This window comes from Siphateles boraxobius, unplaced genomic scaffold (genome assembly GCF_051911475.1).
Source record: "Siphateles boraxobius isolate OS27281-9 unplaced genomic scaffold, OSU_SipBor_1 56, whole genome shotgun sequence".
In the NCBI taxonomy this organism is placed as follows: domain Eukaryota; kingdom Metazoa; phylum Chordata; class Actinopteri; order Cypriniformes; family Leuciscidae; genus Siphateles; species Siphateles boraxobius.
Genome location: NW_027509182.1, coordinates 11,348,531 through 11,374,020, shown reverse-complemented (window position 1 = coordinate 11,374,020; position 25,490 = coordinate 11,348,531). Strand labels below are relative to the sequence as shown.

The following is a 25,490-nucleotide window of genomic DNA, read 5'->3' as shown; positions in this document are numbered from 1 at the left end:
TAATAGGAGCAAGATGAAACTGTACTTAAGTACAATGTTAAGAGGCCACATCTGCCTGAAACCGAGTTTCCAAGTAGCTGTCGGTAATGTGAACGAACTGTAGCTTGTGAAATGAACAGTAGATGACAAAGGTGTTGTTGGCAAAACAAAGACAATTAATCCCCTTTTTGGCCAAGGTCCTAGCTGTAGTTGAGCTGCCTCCTCATGCCTGCACGTTGAACCTTCTGCATCAAACAAACAAATAAACTTAGTGCCACCATTAACTCATTTACATAAACATTACCGGACATCACATATACAAACAAAGTACTAACAAGAGTACTTACATTTGAGTTTAGGAACCTCAGGTTCCTCAAAATTGGCAAAAACACAAGACAGCATTGGTGAGAAAGCTTCTCCATGTGGTTAACACATCCTTCCTCTCTCATACTACTTCTCCTATCCTTTTTATGCTACCAGGAATCTCACTGGCTAGAGTGACCCTAGTGACGGGATTAAATATTGCATGTACAGAAAGCTAATGGGAAAAATGTAACTGTAAAACTGTTACACACCCCTCTCCCCAAAAGAAAAGTTTCGAATAGTTCCATAAAATCTCTTTATCTTTTCAACATGGTAAGTATTACTTTGGCTCGGGTTGTCTAGCATTACTACCTTGTAATTGACATTATTAACCCTTTTCAAGATCTTTGCAGGTCCTTGCCATTTTGAAGCTAACTTGTCCATAAAAAAGTTGGCAGCACGAGATAGAGGGTGAGTAATGACCTAAACCAGATCTCCTTCTGTGAAGGATTCAGCCCTTCTACGTTTATTGTAGTATTTGCCTTGCCTCTCCTGGGCTTGGCTAGTCTTCTTCCTCACTTGGTCAAGAAGAGTTTTCTGCCTCTCAACAGTGCTGTAGGCTACATGGTCGGGATTAGGTGGCTTGCGGACTAACCGCTCAAGTGGACATTATAACTTGTGTCCTAGTGCAATCTCCGCCAGAGTAAGAGCCGGAATTCTGGTATCCACTTGTCCCAGTCATGGTGATTCTAATGGACGTAAGATTATATCATCGCTTTCAAGGTCTTGTTGAACCTCTCGGTTAAGTTGGTGTGAGGATGATAAGCTGTGGTGAGTTTTTGAACTACACCCCATCGTTTGCAGGTATCATTGAGTAGCAGGCCAGTGAATTGAGGCCCACGGTCAGAAACTAAGTATACCGGAGCTCCTCATCGTGTGAACATTTCTTTTGTCAGAATGTTGGTTATGAGGTGAGTTTTTGAAGACCATAGAGCAAAGAGTTCTATCCACTTGCTGCAATAATCCACAAAGACTAATAAGAATTAATTGGATCGTGGGCTTCTTGGGAAAGGACCCATCAAATCCTCTCCGAGCATATAGCCAGGCTCCACTACTGGGGTTGACTTGCAACAATCCAGATAGCTTAAAGATTCTTGGTTTGTAGGCTTGACACGACTTACATTGGGTGCAGAAACTCCAAACATCTTTACGAATCTCGGACCAATAAACATTGTGGGAAATACATATGGAAAAGCCCGAAGGTTGTACTACATATGAATACTGGGTGACTTAGCCCAAGGGAAAGACACATGTTTCCGTTAGGAGCAGCCATGGAGAAAATATACACATATGGGATCCCCGTAGGGTCACACATATGGAAACCAGCCTAGACCCGGTTCTCAAGGATTCAACGGATAAAGGCCTGGTGGAGGGCGCTCCGCCATGTCCGGACCGAGGGTGTTGGAGGACTCAACAGGTTTTTCACTCTGGAGTAATAAGGGTGCACAGTAGGGTGCAGTAAGCCGACAGAGCCGGACCTCTCAGTGCTTCTACCCGTTTAGGGTGAGAACACGGGAGGAGACTGGCTCTACACGTAGGCTATAATATTTAGCGAATGTGTTAGGTGTCGCCCAGCCCGCAGCTCTATAGATATCTGTTAGCGTGGAGCCACGTCCCAGCGCCCAGGAGGATGCAATGCCTCTTGGGAGTGAGCATGCAACCTGAGCGGGCAGGGCACGCCTTGTGCATGGTAAGCCAAGGCGATGGCATCCACTATCCAATGGGCCATCCTCTGCTTGGAGACAGCCTTTCCCTTCTGCTGGCTTCCATAAAAGACAAAGAGCTGGTCTAAGGTCCAGAGACTTTGAGCTCTGTCCACGTACAGATGTAGAGCGCGAACGGGACAGAGCAAAGCCCGGGCTGGGTCTGCCTCTTCCAGGGGCAGCGCTTGCAGGTTCACTACCTGGTCCCTGAAGGGAGTGGTACAGTACAACGTGGTCATCACCTGGCCCGAACTCTAGGCACGATTTGTCGACCAAAAATGCCTGCAGGTCCCCTACCCTCTTGACAGAGGCCTCCTGAAGTGCTCGAAGCAGGTAAAGGTCCCAAAAGGGTATGGAGGGGGGTCGAGGAGGATTAAATTGTCTCGCCCCCCTAAGGAACCTGATGACCAGGTCGTGCTTTCCTACTGTTTTGAACATTGTGGAATCAATTTAATATGTTCTATATATGTGCATTTTCTTATATTCATAGTAATTAGATTAATGTAGTAAAATGCACAAGGAGTCCCATGATTCTCTGCTGCATTGATGGAACAAAGAACTATTAACCCTTATCTGTGTACGTATGTGTCTGACCTTGTATACGTGACTTGACAAAAAGTAATGTGTGACTCTGTATGACTGAGACAAAGGGCCTTTTACACATTAGTAGTAGGATGCAACAATGTGTTAGTTATGGGACATGTTGTTCATGATGACATAGAGGGAGTCAACTATAAAGAAGAAAGGATGCCCTTCCTTTTCTGTTACACTCTGCAGCCATTCTGTATGACTGTATGACCGCTGCCCTTTTCTTGAAAGAAAATAAATACCCTTTAAAGACAATTGGTACATGTTTGTCTCTTATTCAGTGATGTAAAATTGTTTGCCACCACACCATCTATGTGGTCGTGATATGCCATCATCTCCGGGTCTGACTCAGGTACCGCTGGCACACCCGGAGGAGGCAGTGGCGCAGAGTCGTTGTCCGCGGAGATGTCTGACCCACCCTCCGATGCAGCGATCGACATCTGATCGTCACGGGGAGCACCAAAGGAAACGACTGGTACAGACCTCGAGGATGGTCCAGCACGTTCCATTGGTGGCTCTACTGGCTGCAGAGCATGAGAGGGATGAGGGTTCCTAGGGGGTTGGTTCCCCGAAGGAAGCTCGCTCACCGTAATCCTCAGGTCTCCAGTGTCACTGCCCGAAGCAGCCCTCTGGGGAGGGTTGGATTGAGGCAGAGGCATGGGGACTCCGCCCCTTTGCAGGAACGAGAGTCTCGACCACAGCTCCGAGATGGTCATCTTCCCACAATCGGTACATGACTCATGCACGAACACTGCTTCAGCGTGTTCGAGGCCCAGACACAGAGGCAGTGATTGTGACCATACCGTGACCCCAGGTAATGATAGCATCCAGAAACACACAGATAGAAAGTCATCTTGAAAAAGACGTAATCTATCAGTGTAAGCTCTTTTAGGGACTGCTCTCACTGGTGCTGAAGCACGCATGGGAACGGTCACCGCTAACACAGACAGGAGTGTGCACCTGTCTGTTCGCTGTTTCTCTTTTGCTGGTCTTACCAGCCGTGAAAACTGCGCTCTCACTGCGCACCTTACCAGCTGTGACAACAGCTTTTTTTTGTTTTGCTCAAGTCAAAAAAGAAGAGAGAAGAGAAGACTGCTCTCGCTGCTGTGCTGTCATGCCCGCACCAGGGTGGAGTGCTCCGAGAAAAAGGCTGGTTTGAAGTTTTCACAATCTCCTGGGAGTTTGTAGAGAGTATCGAAGTGCTTGGCTCCGAAGCAAAAAGCTGAAGTGCAATCGCAAGTGCTCCTGCTCATCATATACCCGCGCTGCGAGGCTGAACAGCTGATGCAAATGATTGCATGCCAATGTGGATTGGCTTGTTTAGTTTCACTCGAAGTAGATTGGCCTCTTTAGTGAGATTCCTATTCGTCGGTCACGACGTACGCCCGAGTGACCGACTGATAGGGAACCATGATATATTTTTTTCAGGATTCTTTGATAAACAGAAAGTTCAAAATAACAGCATTTATTTGAAATAGATTTTTTTTTTAGTAATACAAAAATCTTCACTATTACTTTTGCTGTATCCTTGCAGAATAAAAGTGTTAATTTACTAAAAAGAATCTAATCTTTCTGACCCCAAAACTTTGAACAGTGCGTTTCCCCACTAACCTGAATTAGAGAAGGGACTTGTAAACATGATTTGCTCGTGTACTGTATGTATGCGTGTGTGTGTGTGTGTGTGTGTGTGTATGTCTGTGTGTATGTCTGTGTGTTGGTGCTCTTAAAGGGATAGTTCCCCCAAAAATGAAAATTCTGTCAGTATTTACACACCCTCATGTTGTTCCAACCCCGTAATACCATCGTTCATCTTCGGAAGACGAATTAAGATATTTTTGATTAAATCTGAGAGCTGGCTCACTCCTCCATAGGCTTCTTCAGGGATTGAACTTGCCGGCCTCGAAAAGTTATTAAAGACATTGTTAAAATAGTCCAAGTGACTACAGTGGCTCAATCTTAAGTTTAGAGCGATGAGAATACTTTTTGTGCGCAAAAACAAGCAAAATAACGACTTTATTTCAACTATTCATTTCCTTCTCTGTGGGCCTCTAGTCAGTTAACGTAGTGTGATTGCGTTCTGTGTTGTACGTCACACGTAGGCTCACTATTGGCCGACGCTGGTCATGCGTGTGATGCGTGTGACGTACAACACAGAAGCTTACGCTGTTACACTAGTGAACTGACTCGAGGCCCACAGAGAAGGAAATGAATAGTTGAAATATAGTCGTTATTTTTGTTTTTTTTGCGCACAAAAAGTATTCTAGTTGCTTGATAAACTTAAGATTGAGCCACTGTAGTCACTTGGACTATTTTAACGATGTCTCTAATAACTTTTCGGGTAACAAGTTTCAATCCCTTAGAAGCCTATGGAGGAGTGATCCACCTCTCCGATTTAATCAAAAATATCTTAATTCGTGTTCCGAAGATGAACGAAGGTCTTACGGGGTTGGAAATACATGAGGGAGAGTAAATACTGACAGAATTTTAATTTTTGGGTGAACTATCCCTTTAAGGCCCAAGCACACCAAGAAAGATACCTAAAGACAACTATAATAATGATAGCGTTCACACCAGCGGACGATATCGTTCTGTTTATTCTGAGCTCATATTGCAGTTTTGTAGCTGCCGCTTTAAATGCTCAAGCTCTTAAAAACGGAACGCTTTCTGATTGGCTGTTATTGTTTTTATTGTTCATCAGCTGGGAAAAATCATTCTGAAAGTCATTTACATACAACAAAACAACTGTCAATGAAAAATTATGCTAAATAGTGCTTAATATATACATATAACAGAAATAAATAAAGGGGTGAGTTTGTTTCTGATCTTATTACTGTTCAGGAATCTGTAGTTTAAAGCACTGACACTCTATATTAGCCTCCTTCACCCTTCTGTGATTTGAGCTGCTGGCGGATTTGTATTGAAATAACCTTGTGTTTACCAGCTCCTGCTTTATCAGATCTGCTTGGGTTGAATTATTATTCTGTACACAGTAATGTTCTAATCTCCCGTCTCCTGAAAAAGACGTTTAGGGAAAAAGGCGACTGCAGCACATTGAAAACATACATGACTGGAAACTAGTGAACCGGATTATTTGAAAATGGAAATATGTCACGAGCTCACTGCCAGTCGTTATAATGAGCTCATTCAGTAATAGTGCACATCATTTTCTCTTAGCTTAGTGAGGTCAAAGATCAGAGAAGGATTGCATTTTAAGAACATATACACTCACTCACTCACTCACACAAACACGCACACGCACACGCACACTCACACACACACACACACACACACACACACACACACACACACACACACACACACACACACACACACACACACACACACACACACACACACACACACACACACACACACACACACGTAAGCGCGCACACACACACACTTATTAACTTTTTGAGGTATTCAAGCATATAGATTAAAGGACGTTATGGACGTAAATCTTCAATGTTATATTAAACTTAGATAAGAATATAGGAAGATTATCTTTCTTGGAAATAAAGCTGGAAGGGATTCTGGTGGAATTATTGAGAAAAATATGTATTAAATATTTATTGTTTGGATATTAAATGTGATGATTTATTACGTAACATGTTTAACTGCAATGGAGTGATGTGATGTGACACGACAAAACTAGATCGCTCCCGTTATAATCAACAAAGATGTCTACATTGCAAGCATGTGTAATTATCCTGATGATGTTCTTACTTCCTTTTCATTTCTTTAACTTGTTTATTTATTAATATGACACAAACATGTCTTCAAGGTCTGTTTTGATGAATTATAATCCAAACCCGAAACCTGTCAGTGTCAAACCATCACGGCTTCATTATGTCAATGTCCCGACTAAAGATATGGAAACACTCACTCTTATACAGTCAGACAGTGCCTACGTTTACATGCACACTGATAATACGATCTTAACGAGATTTAGGCACTATTGCAATTAAACTGTACCTCATGTAAACACAATACCATACAAAGTTCATAATTATTGTAACCAGGATGACATTAACACCAGCCAACCTGCCAAATGCAGGTGTGTTTCAGCAGTGGCGTGTAACACAGTCACTCCTACCAGCCACTTTGGGGGGTTGAATTTTGTATATAATATATACAGGGCTTGACATTCACTTTTTTGCTCACCAGTCACTGTGGCGAGTGGTTTTCCAAAGTTACAAGCCACTCTCAAGGAAGTTACAAGCCATTTTCACTGGCCACAATTTTGACATCAATACCATGGGGAAAAACTGCCATATAGATATTTTTAATGTTTTCTCATAATTTGGCAGCAGATATATTAGGCTGCTGTCACTTTAAGACCTGAAGCACTGATCCATTATACTGTTACACATGCGTTTTCTTTCTCAACTGTTTACGTTCACTTAAAACATACTCGCCAAGACCGACATTTTGACATTATTTTGAGAAAAAGAACTCAGTTTAGTGCTGAGAGGCGGTTTTATGTGTGTGTACTTTGAGTTACAGCACAAAAATCTGCAGGAATGATTAAGATTATGAGCAATATGTGCAACCCCACACCGAAATCTTTGACACCACTACATTGTAATTAGTTTATTGTTTCAGATGCCCTTTTAAAAGACTACAATTGACATATGGTGTATGCCAATTTTAATCGCAATAAACAGGCATGTGAACACTCTAATCGCATCTATTCCACTCCGACCAAAGTGCACACAGATTCATAAACAGCGGTAAATAAGGCGTCACATTTTTGAGGTGGCAAAGAAACTGTTCATGTTGACAACATGAATATAATGCGGTATATTGATGGTTGAAAACATTGAAATGGGGACATTTTAGGCACGTCTCTTAAAAAAACGACTGAGGCCAGATACAAAAGAGCCAATGAACAAATCCATGTGTGCTGGAAGAGCTCGACCAGTAACACTATATACAGAGTTCATCATCTGTGCTGTGCATTGGGGCATTTGAAGAATGGAGGTAAAAACATCCACAATTCTTAATGAATAATCAGAATGATGTAAACTGCATGTAAACGGGAGTGAAGAGGTGCACGTGTAAACAGAGTCACATGATTCATCTCGCAATGATACTCTGCCTATAACAGAGGGACTGTAGACTGTGAACACGTGTCACACAGATGAGTGCTGTTCTCCCGCCGTTCTCTAATGTGTCTTTCTGCTATCAGGGTGCATATTATCACTTGGAACGTGGGCTCAGCCATGCCTCCTGAAGACATCACTGCTTTACTGGGCTTGCATGTTGGCGATGGAAACACAGACATGTACATTATAGGGTGAGGTTTACAATGCTTTTCTATATGAAAGCTGCTCGATATGAAAAGTAATAACAGTAAATCTGTTCCTATGTTCTGACATCTGACACATGTTCAGAAAATGGCAAAAAAATTTTATTCTATTGTATTGTATTTACAACGGTTACTGTTGAACTTTTTAAGAAATTATATTTTCCTATGGCTGCCCTACATATTAGTAGTCAGTACATAACCAAAATTATAAATTATAGACATTATAATTTCAATAAATAAATAACTCATACCATTTCTTCTTAAACTCATTTCCTTTTGCAACCATTCAACCCTGTTACAAAATATTTTGGATGAATATTACAGGGTTGTTCAAATGGCTAATAATGGCCTTAATTAACAATTTCACATTTTAATATTTGATTTAAAACAACAATCACTGATTTAAAGAAGTCTTACCAAAATCATTTATTTGATCAAAAATACAGTAAAAACAAATAGGGCAAATGGTTATATTATTACATATTATTGTTGTATATATTATATATTATTATTGTTATGTATATTAACAATAATATTATGTATATTATGTATTAGAAATTATTATTACATTATTACATATCATTGTTAAATAAATATTATAACAATTTTAAGATAACTGTTTTCTTTTTCAATATAATTTTCAGCATCATTACGCCAGTCTTCATGTCACATGATCCTTCAGAAATCATTCTAATATGATGATTTACTGCTCAAGAATTTTTTCTGATTATTATCAATGTTGAAAACATTTGTGCTGCTTCATATTTTTGTGGAAACCATGATACTTTTTTTTAGGATTCTTTGATAAATAGAAACATTAAAAGAACAGCATTTATTTAAAATCTTATGTAACATTGTAAATGTCTTTAATGTCACTTTTGATCAATTCAATGCATCCTCGCTGAATAAAATTATTAATTTATTACTGACCCCTATAATATGATGATCATAATCTTACATGACAGTACAGATATAATCTACCGCCTGCCGTAAGGTCTCTTCTTCTACCTCTCCTTCTGGTATTTTTCAGTGTTTGATTTAAGCTTTACTGACTGCCATTTACTTCTCTCCTGTGTTTTTTTCCCCACGCTTCTTCTCTCAGCTTACAGGAAGTGAACTCAATGATCAACAAACGACTGAAAGATGTTCTTTTCACTGACCAGTGGAGCGAGGTCTTCATGGACACTCTCAGCCCCTTTGGATATGTACTGGTCAGTAATGTTCCTTCTTAACGACACACACACACACACACACACACACACACACACACACACACACACACACACACACACACACACACACACACACACACACACACACACACACACACACACACACACTTGTCATTAGAGCCGCAGGGGTCACATTATGTAATACTGAGTGAGTGGCTGAGGTTGAAAGTCTCTTTGCTGGTCTTTGTCTCTGTCATGTGGCTCATGTTTCTATTTTCAATCAGTTAGACTCCTCCCTCATTTTATGTGCCATTATTTTCATTGTGGAAAAATAATCTCACATAAAAACAATGTGGCATACTAAACATCTTTATTGTTAAACACTAATTGAGATATACAGTATGTACTGTAGGGTTAGCAGAAGGCTAGTATTATATCCTGAATATCTCTCCCGAGGGATGTTAAAATGCCACTTCTGCTTTATTATTCACAGTTAACAGAACCTCGATGCATGAGGCATTTCAGTATCATTTAGTAGTGTAGTATAGTTAATAGCTTAGTTAATATTTTGAATGAGATTTTATTGATATATTTCTTTTTTTTACTTTAATTAAATTTAAAGTTATAGTAATTTTGTTGTGTGTTTTTGTAATTTTAGCTTTTAAATATGTCTGAATTTTTCTGAATTTGAATTAGTTTGAGTTTATTTAGTCTTAGTTATTTTAGTACTTCAAGTTAAACTAAACTAAAATGTTCCGTCCTTGGCAATTAGTGGAAATAAATTAAATGTAAGGTTTTTTTATATTAATTTCATTTCAGTTAACATTTATAGTAACGAAATGTTTGTATGGTTTTAGTTAGCAATAATAACCCTGATTCACTAGGATACAATTATTAGTATATATTTTTTAATTGGCATCTTTTTATATCTTCAGTCTTCATTTCTATTTTAGTTTTAGTAATTTTGTTATATGAAATAAATAATGAAATACAATTGTGAAATAAACTCGCAATTGCGAGGAAAAAAAGTCAGAATTATGAGGAAAAAAGTCGCAATTACCTTTTTATTTTTTGCTCTGTGGCGGATACAAGCTTCCATACTTTTGCCGTTTTTTTACATTTCTTTTTAGCTTTAATAATTTTGTAAATCTCGGTTATAGTTTTAGCCATTTTAAAACTTATTCAGTTAGTTGCCTAGGCAACATTTTTAAGTTTTTCAAGTTAAAGCTTTTTCATCTAGTATATATTTAATTTCAGTTTTATTTCAACATTCTAAAAAAATTCTGAGTTGTTTCAACCCATGTTTGGGTCAAATATGGACAAGCCCAACCATTAGTTTTTGTAATGTAATTAAAAAAATAAAACAAACAAACAAACCCAAACATGGGTTGAAACAACCCAACATTAATTAATGAAACCGATTCTTACTATTTTAATTTACCAATAACACTGAAAACAGTAGCATGGTTATGTCCCAATCCATACGCATCCTGTCAAAAATTCTCTAAATGTTAGAGAGCAAGCGATTATTTATTTCTCAGGTTGTGTGTTTTCTCTGTTTCAAGGAACTGTGTTGAATGTGTGTGTGTGTTTAGGTCACGTCTCAGAGGATGCAGGGAATGCTTCTGCTGGTCTTTTCCAAGTACTTTCACCTTCCTTTCCTGAGAGGCATTCAAACCCAGACCACTCGCACCGGGCTCGGGGGAATCTGGGTACGTTATCTGCAATCTCACGCTTTCCCCGTCTAAAGTCACGGTTCTGCCGCAGAATATCTCAACAATCATTAGTTGAACAGTTTATTAATCCTCATTTGCAGATATGAAAGGTCACAGGAGACTGTTAATAGGGTTCTGTCAAATATCACATGCAGTGTGCTGATGAAATATTAATAATGAGCTGAACACCTAATGAATATAAAATGATGCCATCATAATGATAAACTCACCTCTCACTGCAAGAATATCAGTGTCAAACATTACAACAAAGTGCATGAAGCCAGTTTCCCCCCCCCCTGGGTATTAATAAGTTATAAAGTTAATTCACATTCATCTGAATTCATTGAGCATAAACTTCTGTAAGCAGATTTATTTGGTAGTCTTTAATATTTTCTTTGATTATCCCTTTTAAATCATTGATGAATAATTTTGATAAGAGTTTAATAGTGCTCTGTATTAATAAAGAAACTGGGAGGTGTGTTTGTGGCTTATTTCCTAGCTGCTATAAGGCAACTGACTTAAATCAGTTGATAATATGATATATATAATGATAAATATATATATTATGAGATATGTCTCAGATTTGAGTGGAAAAGGTGCAGGTTTATATAGAGTTTAAATGTATGCACTTTACAAAATTGTGCTCATCCACCAGTGCTTGTGTTTACTCTAGAGTTTGGGCAATTTGACAATGCCTTCAGTTATCAAAAAGTGTGTAGAACATGCAATAGTTAACATAAGTTACTATATTTTATCTTACAGATTTAGCATGCATTTCTCTAAAAATCAGTGTAGAAAATGCGAAAAGGTGCTCTGAAAAATTCTGCAGGATCTTGAGTTTAGCAATAAAACCTGTAGAACTGTTAAGAATGTTTAAGGTGATCAGAGAAAACTCAGACTGAATGTATCGTGTATCGTCCCTCTCTCACTCTGCAGGGGAATAAAGGCGGCGTCAGCGCTCGTATGACTGTGTTTGGTCATTCGATCTGTTTCTTGAACTGTCATCTTCCCGCACACATGGAGAACACAGACCAGCGCATGGAGGACTTCGAGAGCATCCTGCAACAGCAACAGTTCGAAGGACAAGCGGCCATGGGCGTCCTGGATCACGAGTAAGACTCACACACACACGTGCACACGCACACTCACGCATTCGCACACTCACGCACACGCACACACACTACACACACAATCTCTGTTACCTTAAATTATATGTTTATCTCTGTTAAGCTGCTTTGAAACAATCTACATTGTTAAAAGCGCTATATAAATGAGGATGACTTGACTTGACACGCATGCACACGCACTCGCAATCCCACACGCACACTCACGCGCGCACACACACTCTCACACACACTTTCACACTCTCACACTTTCACACTCTCACACAGTCACTCTCTCACACACACACACACACACACACACACACACACACACACACACGCTCTTCTCAGACACACACACGCGCACACACACACTCTCTCTCACACACACACACTATCTCTCACACACACACACACTTTCACACTCTCACAGTCACTCTCACACACACACACACACACACACACTCTCACACACACTTTCACACACACACACACACACACACACACACACACACACACACACACGTAGTATAATTTATAATTATGTATCTCACCAACAGATGGTGCTGTTGCTTTAGTTTCCCCAAGGGAAGTGTTTTTCAGTCTCACATTTTATATTGGACATAAAGGTGTGACCCAACACAGTATACAATTTTTTTTATGTAACAAAAACAATACAATTGTAAATTTATTATTTTACTAATTCTGCTCATGCTTTTCATGTCATGCAACCTGTCCATGATGGCATATGCATAATTTGTCTAGTTTCTACCAAGTGACAAATTAATTTACTACTAAATACCATAGAGTTTGAATTCAACATCAGTGACAAAAGATTGGGATCTCATGACGGTTTGTAACTGTTGGTTGCCAATTCATATGAATTTGTACTTTCTAATTTGTATAATATTGTACGGTCTGCTCACACTCTATGAGGGTTTGAATGACCATTTTTCTACAAATTGTTCTTTTTATACAAATAAAATTGTGCAAATTTTATGAAAACAACAATTAACAATATGTGTTGTTTTTGGTTACACGTTTTTTTTTACAATAGTCCAACTTTAAGACATTCCACTAACAATAAGTAACTTTGCTACTACATGTCAACTACAATGTCATTTTTTTGTTTCAACTCAAAAAAGAGTTTGTGCTGCCTTAAAATGTTCAGTTTAGTCTACTCAAATATCCAAGTAACTAATTCATTTGCAACTACATTTCAACTAACTCTCAATAGAGTATTAGTAGAGTATTAGGGTTTGGTTTAGTAGAAGTTCACATGTAGTTGCAAACTTACTTTATATATTTTTTTGCAGTGTTTTCTCATGAGATCGTGTTATGATTGAAATGAATTTATACTTGATTTGTGACGACAGTATGACCTTGAAATTGATCTTGAAAAGTGTATGATGATGTTTGCAGTTTGGTTTTCTGGTTTGGAGACCTGAACTTCCGAATCGAGGACCTTGAGATGCAGGTCGTGAAAGGAGCGATTGACAATAACAAACTGTCCATACTGTGGGAAAAAGACCAGGTGAGACGTGCATGCGGACACACTGTCTAGTGCAGACATGAAGAACCTCCCTCTATAAGTCAAAAATCATGGTTTTACATATGACATGATGTAAATATTACGAAAATATTAAATGCTATTGAAGAAGGAGCAACTGTTTTGTACAAAGCATTGAAAAAACACAATGCAATATTCATAATTTTGTGTAATCTCTGCTTTGCTGGTGTTATTGTTACTGACTCTTCTTTGCTGGTCTCGCTCTCCATCTCGCAGCTGAACATGGCTAAAGGCAGCGAGTCTGTGCTCGAGGGCTTCCACGAGGGGCCAATCAAATTCCCTCCGACGTACAAGTTTGATGTGGGAACAGACACATATGATACCAGGTAAAATGGAAAAGATTTTATACATTCAGGTCCATAAATACTTATTTTGCAAAAAGGTCATATAAAGGTGTCTGTTTTTTCACATATATACAGTATACTCACTTATATACAGTATACTCACTTATATACAGTATACTCACATATATACAGTATACTCACATATATACAGTATACTCACTTATATACAGTATACTCACTTATATACAGTATACTCACATATATACAGTATACTCACTTATATACAGTATACTCACATATATACAGTATACTCACTTATATACAGTATACTCACATATATACAGTATACTCACATTTATACAGTATACTCACATATATACAGTATACTCACTTATATACAGTATACTCACTTATATACAGTATACTCACTTATATACAGTATACTCACATATATACAGTATACTCACTTATATACAGTATACTCACATATATACAGTATACTCACTTATATACAGTATACTCACTTATATACAGTATACTCACTTATATACAGTATACTCACATATATACAGTATACTCACATATATACAGTATACTCACATTTATACAGTATACTCACATATATACAGTATACTCACATATATACAGTATACTCACTTATATACAGTATACTCACATATATACAGTATACTCACTTATTTACAGTATACTCACATATATACAGTATACTCACATATATACAGTATACTCACTTATATACAGTATACTCACATATATACAGTATACTCACATATATACAGTATACTCACTTATATACAGTATATTCACTTATATACAGTATACTCACATATATACAGTATACTCACTTATATACAGTATACTCACTTATATACAGTATACTCACATATATACAGTATACTCACATATATACGGTATACTCACATATATACAGTATACTCACATATATACAGTATACTCACATATATGCAGTATACTCACATATATACAGTATACTCACTTATATACAGTATACTCACATTTATACAGTATACTCACATATATACAGTGTACTCACATATATGCAGTATACTCACATATATACAGTATACTCACTTATATACAGTATACTCACATTTATACAGTATACTCACATATATACAGTGTACTCACATATATACAGTATACTCACATATATACAGTATACTCACATATATACAGTATACTCACATATATACAGTATACTCACTTATATACAGTATACTCACATATATACAGTATACTCACTTATATACAGTATACTCACTTATATACAGTATACTCACATATATACAGTATACTCAAATATATACAGTATACTCACTTATATACAGTATACTCACATATATACAGTATACTCACATATATACGGTATACTCACATATATACAGTATACTCACATATATATACAGTATACTCACTTGTATACAGTATACTCACTTATATACAGTATACTCACATTTATACAGTATACTCACATATATACAGTATACTCACATATATACAGTATACTCACTTGTATACAGTATACTCACATATATACAGTATACTCACATATATACAGTATACTCACTTATATACAGTATACTCACATATATACAGTATACTCACTTATATACAGTATACTCACATATATACAGTATACTCACATATATACAGTATACTCACTTGTATACAGTATACTCACATATATACAGTATACTCACTTATATACAGTATACTCACTTATATACAGTATACTCACATATATACAGTATACTCACATATATACAGTATACTCACATATATGCAGTATACTCACATATATACAGTATACTCACTTATATACAGTATACTCACATTTATACAGTATACTCACATATATACAGTGTACTCACATATATACAGTATACTCACATATATACAGTATACTCACATATATACAGTATACTCACTTATATACAGTATACTCACTTATATACAGTATACTCACATATATACAGTATACTCACTTATATACAGTATACTCAAATATATACAGTATACTCACTTATATACAGTATACTCACATATATACAGTATACTCACATATATACGGTATACTCACATATATACAGTATACTCACATATATATACAGTATACTCACTTGTATACAGTATACTCACTTATATACCGTATACTCACATTTATACAGTATACTCACATATATACAGTATACTCACATATATACAGTATACTCACTTGTATACAGTATACTCACATATATACAGTATACTCACTTATATACAGTATACTCACATATATACGGTATACTCACATATATACGGTATACAGTATAGTCACATATGTACAGTATACTCACATATATACAGTATACTCACATATATACAGTATACTCAAATATATAGGGTATACAGTATAGTCACTTATATACAGTATACTCACATATATACAGTATACTCACTTGTATACAGTATACTCACTTGTATACAGTATACTCACATATATACAGTATACTCACATATATACAGTATACTCACTTGTATACAGTGTACTCTTGTAAAATGTTATATACTCTATAGCAAATCTCAACTGCCCGATTTCTAATAATATTATTGCCCAGCTCTAATCTGCTAAATGTGACTATAAGGCATGAATAATGTATTAAGATATTATAAACATTAATAGCATAATTTTCTGTAAAGCTGCTTTTAAACCATGTGTATTATGAATCAATTTAACTTAACAAAGGGACTACAGATGAAAATTAGCCTAGTGTTGCATTTTACATATTATTATATATTATTCATATTTTTGTTATGTATTATTACATAGTGTATTTAATGTGTAGTGTCCCTGATTAAATAAATAGAAATAAATAGAAAAATAAAATAACTTGACTTGATATATTTGAATATTTATATAATATTTTTCATATCCTTTTTTATTTTGGTCTAATTCTTGCACCACAACAATCTCATGTCATTTTAATTTTTCACTGCCATTTTTCACACACCTTAGAATTAAACGGGCTGTTTTTGCCCCTCTTCTATGATTGGCTAATCACTTGTCCTATAAATGAGTTACAGTTCTGAGGCACAAGATGCAAAGGGTGCCCTTTGAAGGTTTCAAAGGGTATTTTGGGACTGAGAATGGAGTCTAAAACTGTGTCTGATAGTACATCAGACTGTCTTCCTTCAAAATGATTCAATTTCCCATTCCTGTCAATCTGTAGTATTCACTTCCAGCAATGATATTATTATTGCACAGTTGTTTAAGTGAATCTGTATCTTTCTCAGTGGTAAGAAGCGTAAACCTGCATGGACTGATCGTATTCTGTGGCGTTTGAGGCCGGTGGCTCCGGTCAGCAACAGCGTGTCGAAGCGCAGCTCCATGACGGGACTGACCAGCGGGACTCGTGTGTCGCAGCATTTCTACCGCAGTCACATGGAGTACACTGTCAGCGACCACAAGCCTGTCTCCTCTATCTTCACTCTGCAGGTCAGTGCACAAACACTTCCTGATGTTACACTTCTTTAGCTCAAATCAGGCTTAAAACGTATGTTTTCATTTTGGTTCAGCTAATGTGCATGCATGCTCTAGAGCAGGGGTGCCCAACACGTCACAATATTCCTCATTTAAATCATTCATAGGCAGAATAAAGGGGCGGGGCCTGGTTGAGTTAGTTAGTAGTGTGTTAAACTGGCAGTTATGGTAAGGGGCGGAACATTTTCCAAACACACTCGAACCGCTCGACCAATCACAACACACTGCTCCAGCCGACCAATCAGAGCACAGTGAGCTTTTCAGAAGGAGGGTCTTCATAGAGACATGAACTAAACAGAGCGTTACTGACAGACTACGAAGAGAGGGGCCGCAACAATGGAGAATATTTTTTTTAACATTCAAGCAAACATTCAAACATACCCCCCCCCCCCCCCCCAAAAAAAAACATTTTCAATGTTGTCACACTGTCATGAATGTCTACATGAATGCAAAATTCATTGTTTGTCTGAGCAATGTGTTTAACGTGTGATGTCCTTTCAGTTCCCATATAAGGCGGACATGCCTCTAGTAGAACTCATTGTAGAGGATGAATGGAGAGAGATATCAGATGCAGTGGCCACATTCAAGGTGGTGCCCAACTTTGCTCGAAGCTCCTGGGACTGGATTGGGCTTTACAAGGTTATTTCAATCATTTCATCAGTTCTGAGCATCTATTGATCTAGGAGTGCGGAAATCATATATATATGTGTATATATATATATATATATATATATATATATATACACATACCCTGTATATATATATATATATATATATATATATATATATATATATATTTGTCACTTTAGTTATGTTCATATGGAACTATAAAATTGATTGAAAATACTTTACAAATATGTAATTTCACAGGTTGGGTTTAAGCACCATAAAGACTATGTGGCTTACACTTGGGCCAAGCAGGAAGAGTCTGACTTCCTGAGACAGGAGCACGAAGTAAGGACAAATCCCATGCATTTAGTTGCATTTAAAAGCATTCACTTGTGTTCATAAAGCTACACATTGGAGCTTGTAAATTTAAATTAGGAGGTTTTGATTTGCAATCTCCAGGTGACTTTTACCGAGGAAGAATTGCCAAAGGATTCTGGCGACTTCATACTGGGTTACTACAGCAACAATATGAGCTCCATTGTTGGCGTCACCGAGCCATTCCAGGTAGATAATCTCTTTTACTTTTAATTCCAGCATGTACTTCCTCTGCGCCATAAAACAATTCTCAGACACTTGAATCAGTAGCTGCGTTCACATGGATCCTAATAATCCGATATCCAGAGTAAAAAAAGTCACATGTAACCGCGTCAATCAGAATTAATCCGATTCAAATTTAATTTGTATTGTAAGGGGTTGGTTTAAACCTTTTCTAATCCCATCAGGGGGACATGTAAACACTTGATTGGATTAAAAACCAAAACTGGAAAGTACTGCGCATGTCCAATGATGTAGAAATGGCATAATGATGTATGACGTGTGGAACAAGTTGTTTTAGTTATAAATTTAATTGTCATAAATGACTGTCGTGTCATTCTAAAATTCTCCTTCAACTCATCATCTGTTTAATAGATTCAACTGCCAGCCTCCGCCTCCGCTGGTCTAAGCCCGTCTGACAGCTCCGACTTCACGTCTGATGACGAGGTAAAGAAGGGCGACTCCTGTGACTCCGGTCCCGAGACTGAAGAGCAACAGCACAGCAGCAGGAGATCCAGACTCAACGAAGAGCGAATGGCAAACCCGAAGCAAACGCACTCCAAAGACACCAGCGCGAGCGGGCCGGCCGGTGGCGCCTTCGAGTCCTCGGGTGGCCCCGTCGCTGCGGATGATAGCTCTACTCAGGAAAAGATGCAACCAAGCCAGAGGAACCTTAGCTAAGCACACCACCTTCTCTGGAGGATTATATCAGCTCAAGGCTGGGGTTGCAGGTTTCTGCTGTAATGTCGTTGTAGATTTACTTGTTTGGAGATGTTGTGTAATATGTTGCAGGGCAGCAGTGAGCGTTTAGTGTGTGGCTCCCTCTAGCAAATACAAGAGGGCAGACTAAACTGTTTTTTCTTCTTCTGTTCTGTGCAGTCATATTCATATTCTTCTCCTCCTCCTCTTTCTGTCTCTCCAACTGCGCAAGACAAAACTTGAAACTCTAAAAAATAATCAATCACTCTTACAAATAAAGGTTCCAAAATGGGGTTTCCGCAGCAATGCCATAGAAGAACCATTTTGGGTTCCCCAGAAAAACTTTCTGTGAACAGTTCTGAAAATAACTTTTATTTTTTATTCCACTTTAAAGAACCTTAGGTGTAATTGAAAGGATCCATGGATGTTAAAGGTTCTTCATGGAACCCTCAACGCCACTAAAGAACCTTTATTTTTCAGAGTGTAGATATACTTGCACAATATTAATGGTTTTAATTGATCCATATGGAGGATTTGTCCAGAATTAGCCAGGGTTTAATGCACAATGGGAAAGAATTCTGGTTCTTATTAGAGCAGATCCTCTGTATGATTTCCAGTGCTCTGTTTCAAACTCTAGTGAGCTGCCTATCTAGGCATCATAGACGCCCTTTAGACTTCCAGATGTTATGCTTTCTTGAAATAACTTGGCTGTGTTTAACTCCACTTTTAGACATACACTCGCAAACTTCCGTAAGGGCCACCATTTAAAAGTGCTTTCAACTTCGTCAAGTGTTCGAGGGAAGTTTATTTGGACAGGCCCTCAACCCCTTGATTTTGACCGAGTCTACTCATAGTAACACTTCAGGCAGATCCATAGACCAGAATGCAACACGACTGTGACGTCACAATAGCAACTGGCATGGCGGGCTCCATAGCAGATTCCAAGGACTTAGGGTGTTTCATTTAAACCCATTACAAGGGTTTCGCCAGTAGTGGGCACTGTGCACTGCAAGCAATGACGTACACCCGAGGGAACGAGATGAAGAGAAGTTGGCGAGGGAAGGACATAAAAAGTGGACTTAAATGCAGCCCTTGTTTTGGCAAAGGATAGGGTATTCCCAGAATGCACTGTGAGAAAAATTGATAAACTAAAATATTTTATTACATTCTGAAATCAGCGGAGATAAATAGCTCAATCTCATTGACTATTTAAGTCAACATTTGTGTGTGCTACTTCGGCAATTCGGAATAACTTGGGAATCAGTTGTAGGCTAAGCATTAAAACATAAAAAAGGCCTGTTAACACCACGGACGAGAACGATAAAGATAAAGCACTAAAAATCATTCTCAATATTAAAGAATAGCAGAGATTACACCACAGCTATAACGATAACGATATAGAGAAACGATATCATTGGGATCACTTTTTTTGTAACGATTTTTTTTTTACAGCGGTTGAACGATAAAACACTGGCAGCCAATCAGAATCCATTCTAATTTAAGGGCCCATTTAAAATGGCAGACGACATTGCGGAGAAGTTAATCGCTGAGGTCCAGAAAAAAATCCTTCACTGTTTGTAAAGTCAAGTATTACCTCAGGTAGCCAGCGCTCGTTTCGACAACATTGTCTTGCTTCCTTTGAAATTGTGGTGAAAATGACTAGGTGTTGTTATTCCACTCTTTTGACTACGTCAGCTAAATTTACTGATTAGATCGATTACATTAGCTTCACTCAAAACATAGCATGCTGAGGACATAGCAAAGCCACGTAATGCAACAAGAACAGCAAAAACATGTTCAATGACGTTGTACACACTTTTTGAAACCGCAGCGCGCGAGCTAAGAATAAACAGATCGTTATCGTTCGTGTGTGTGGACGCAAATTTAGTTATCCTTTAGTCAAGCTTCTCATAGCAAATAGTGCATTGACAGAGTTACTAATAAAGCTGCATTTCGGATAGGATGCTGCCTTGTAAGGTTGCTCCCTATGTAGATAGCAGAGAGCGAGGCAGCTCAATAGGTTTTGGAGCAGAAATAGTAAGTTTGACTTTCTGCCATAGAGGACATTGGGAATGACCTGCTAAAGGTGAAATGCTGTTGTCATCACCTTGTATTAACAGGGAAAGGTAAATTGCGTTTAATAACAATACACATGCTCTGCTGCATGTTTTTACCACACTATCCTCAGGTCCTTGAAAGGCAGATGCATATAAAGGGTTGACAGCACTTGATAAAGTTCAGTTTGTATATTATCCAAGTCGATTACTGGTTTAACCAACTGTTAGCATTTTATGATATTATAGGACAATGATGAAATCTATTGCAGTTGTGACTGCTGTGCCGTCATGTTCCTGTGGTTAATGTTCTTGAAAAAAAATTTAAAGTGATGTCCAGCTCTTTGACCTGCCAGTTTAAAGTCAACATGAAATGTCGTTCACAAACCAAATTTGCATAATGGTTTTCAACAGGATAGTCAATGAAAGAAACGCAGGGCAGGACCTGATTTTATCAGTAAGGAAGTGATTGGATTGTGAAAAGTGGGTGTTACGAACCAAGTGGAAGTGGCAAAAAGAGAGTTATTTATTTAAGATTAAATTAATAATGCTTAGCACTATAAGGGCTGCGTTTTTGCATAAGACGCAGGGCAGAGGAATAATAAAAAAAAAACGCAAGGTCTAGAGACATGTTTTTAAAAACTTTTAACTTCAGCGCTGTTCATTCGCGAGTTGCAGCAAAAGAGGTGAGCGCAACTCTCAAAAACATCCATCTAGTGCATGTTTACGTAGAAAATCAATGGAAAAGAAGCTGTTGAGTGCAAAAACGTATCCTGTGTGAACTGCCCCTTATGATGACTTTTTATTACACTTTAATGGAAGAATACAAAGACAAACATTTTTGTTAAATGTAACGTTCACCAGTAAAAGGGCCGGTTCACACAGAATGCGTTTTTGCATTTAAAACGCAGTGGTCTAGAGACACGTTTTTTAAAAGTTGAACAACTTTTAACTTGTGTGCTGCATGCTTACAACGTTGTGTCATACGCTGTCATCTAACATGTGAGCACGGCAAAAACTGTTGGTAACATTTTATTTTACAGTGTCCTCGTTACACACGTTACATGTAGTTACTATAGTAATTTACTACGACTGTGCATAATTACATGCAACTAACCCTAAAGTAAGTACATGTAGCTAATTATTATTACGCAGTACTTAAAATGTATAATTACACTGTTACACGGACACCTTAAAATAAAGTGTAACCCTATGCTAGTGCATGTTCATAGAAAAACAATGAAAAAGAAACCCCTTATATTCTTCCCTATACATATCCAAGTAAAACGGCTTCTCTCTCAAAAAAAAGAAAAAGAAAAGAGGGCGGGTCTTGATTTTGTCCGTGGGGAATTGATTGGGTGGTTGTGGTTTGTTTTTGGTGGATCTCATGTGAGTGATAGGCCCTCGTCATCAGAGAAGAGATGCAAGAGATTAAAGATTCTCGAGGTACAAAAAAATATGCATGGAAAAATCGTTTTTTAATAAATACTGCAGTATTCCAATTATTTTGATTTCATGGTGACTTTAAGGTGCAACTTAGATTGAATTACTCAAATTGCTGTGCTATTAGATGATAGTAGAAGTTGAATTTTGCTCAACTTTGTTTGACTTTCAATTGCTTCGTCGGTGCAAATTGTTGCCGGTGTGAACACCTGTACAGACCAGAAGCTTGCATTAAGAAAGCATCAGTTTTTGATTTCATGTTGACTTTAAACGATAATTGCGTGGTTTCTATCTGATCTTTAGTCTGATTTGTGTCAAGTATTGTATCATGACTGTACTTGTGGTAGGAATCCTAGCATACTTGTCGTCTAGGGCTTTCTAGGATTTATCCGACATGGTAAAATCTCTCGGTCACTTTCTCTGTATTTCCCTTTCCTCATCATCTTGTCTTCTTGTCTCCATTGAGACCTCCAGGTTTTGACGTCGTCTACAGGGCTCTACTACGCGCTCCGATATCGTAATCTATTAGTAGATTGTGAAATTTTGTACCATGACTACTTAGCCTTAGGACACGTGGTGTGCTGTCTCACTGTTTACATGGTTAGCTGAGTGAGAGTATAAGCGTGTCAGTGTATGTGTTTCTGCATGGATATTCACAGTGTCGTAATGTCCACCACCTTTTAATATTGCAGAGGAAGAGCCACTTCCAGATGGAATAGAAAACGTGGGCGATGGTAGACGATGAAAATGGCCGTTCATTTACATTATACACCTTTTTTAATAAATCTTTGTAGTTTGGAATATCTTTGGAAATCGAAACAATCAGGCATTCTGGAACAAGACACTTTTTACTAGAAATACTATAAGTTTATAGTTTCTAACAAGACCTGGCATTCTTGAGATTTGTAATGTGTTTAAATCTGTTTTTCTGTAGGACCCACACAAACACACATGTCTAATGATCCTGTGTATGTTTTATCAGTCATGTAAAGCACAGAGCGTGTTTCATGTCATGCTTATTGGTGGTGCTTGCTAAGGCGATGATGACTATTATTAATCGCTCATATTTAGGGTTAAGGTTTTGAACAAGTCCTTTAACTTAATTGTTAGACTTTTGTGCAGACTCATTGAAATGATTCCTCCAATCACGGTTGAGCAGAGATATGCTATTACTTTTTTAAATGATCAGTCAGACTTATTGAATTTCTCATATCAAGCCCTATCACGGGTATAGACCTTAATCAGGGTAGTGCCATATTTCAATTTTGGCAGGAATGAAACGAGGCTGTGTGGGATAGAAGCACAACGTGTCCAATCGGTTGTACTGTTGTTAACAATGAAGCTGATGAAACGTCTTTCCGTGAAAATGACATATAGTCATAGAAGACTGCATGTTTATCCTCGTTTTCATCTGTGTTCAATTTAATATGCCGTCTAACCTGACTAAGGTCTATATCATAGAGCTACCGCGACACTTTATCATCGTGGCAGTAAGCGCCACTCACATTTTATTAAAAAATAATAATTTGCAACACCTAGGTTTGTCAATACTCATATTTTTATACTCCATTAGCCCTACAATATTTGAAAGCTAGATGCAGTATTGGAAAAATAATTTTCCTTTCAAAGCCAAATAAATGTTTTGCAAGAGCCAGTGTTTGATACTTTGATGCAGTGTTTTAATTTCTAGTTCGTTCTGAGAATTCACATTTTTTGAGCTTGCAAGATATTATAAACATGTGTAGGAAATGTTATTGGATGAAATGAGCTCAGTGATTATGATTATTAGATGAGATGTGGGTATGTAGAACAGATGACAATCAGTGCCAAAACAGAGAAGAAACTTTATTTAAGATTATATTTATTTTCTTATCAATGGCAGATTCTGCTGGTCAGCTTGTTTAAATCATTATAAAGAAGGTGATTTATGATTATATTGAGAATATGCATTTATAACTTTGTTTTACAGTTCTGCATCTTTATTGTTCATTGAAGCAAATGCCAGTTACTCATTGCTGTTTGCTTTATATTCACATTGATTATAAAAATAAATAAACACTTTTTTTGGACTTGTATTGAGCAGAATGTATCGACTTATAGGCTTGTGAACCGTTGTTCTTGGTTGTTGTTGTGTAATGGTGTCTTGCCTTAGACCACTGTCAAACATTGCTGTCAAAATGAAAATAAATCCTTTTGAAAGTGGAATATTTTATTACTTACTATTTCATTAAGGAAATCTGTAACCAACACTAACGTTTAAAAGTTACGCCTCTCTCCTAGACGTGAAATTTAAAAATCGCAAATGATCTTGAAATTGTGCTCAGCTGAATGGTTTCAGAAACGCCCCCTAATTAATGTCATTAACTCATAAAAGAGCACCAGTCATGTCCACATGCTTTAGGATACTTGTTGTGAGTTTTAAGAATTGCTTAGATTTCCAAATGCCTGCTGTACTTTGAGTCTCTGCCACAAGGAAAAGTGTGTATGTCTGCTTAGACCCTGGCGTGAAGCACTTTTTTACAGCAAAGCAGTCCTTCCAGAAAAACGCGGAGTTGTTTTGTGATTGTTGCGGGCAAAACTCCTTGATTATGCGGCCCGTTTTCTTAAAAAATGCGATGGAATATGCAGGATATTTATGCAATTTTATGCGATGAAATTGCGGGAACTTGCAAAAATTGCGGGAACTTGCAAAAACTGCGGGAACTTGCAAAACTGCGGTTTGATGAAAAAGAGAAAAAAAA

The 25,490-nt window shown here is 37.7% G+C and overlaps 1 protein-coding gene across 2 annotated transcripts in view; it reads left to right on the top strand.

The window, feature by feature from the left end:
- Positions 1-24,954, top strand: part of inpp5jb (inositol polyphosphate-5-phosphatase Jb) — a 31,361-nt gene extending 6,407 nt beyond the window's left edge. Inside the window, exons 3-14 of one of the 2 annotated variants that reach the window (XR_013195670.1) lie at positions 7,825-7,932; positions 9,047-9,155; positions 10,712-10,828; positions 11,768-11,943; positions 13,357-13,468; positions 13,721-13,830; positions 17,104-17,305; positions 17,852-17,989; positions 18,221-18,304; positions 18,419-18,523; positions 18,929-21,925; positions 22,218-24,954. Coding sequence is in view for 1 of the 2 variants with exons in the window: in XM_077206735.1 (XP_077062850.1) it covers positions 7,825-7,932; positions 9,047-9,155; positions 10,712-10,828; positions 11,768-11,943; positions 13,357-13,468; positions 13,721-13,830; positions 17,104-17,305; positions 17,852-17,989; positions 18,221-18,304; positions 18,419-18,523; positions 18,929-19,234 (1,567 nt within the window). In the remaining variant the exon portion in view is untranslated. Of the gene's footprint in view, positions 1-7,824; positions 7,933-9,046; positions 9,156-10,711; positions 10,829-11,767; positions 11,944-13,356; positions 13,469-13,720; positions 13,831-17,103; positions 17,306-17,851; positions 17,990-18,220; positions 18,305-18,418; positions 18,524-18,928 lie in introns of both variants that reach the window. The other variant, XM_077206735.1, reaches the window with a different exon arrangement.
- The last annotated feature ends 536 nt before the right edge of the window (positions 24,955-25,490 follow it).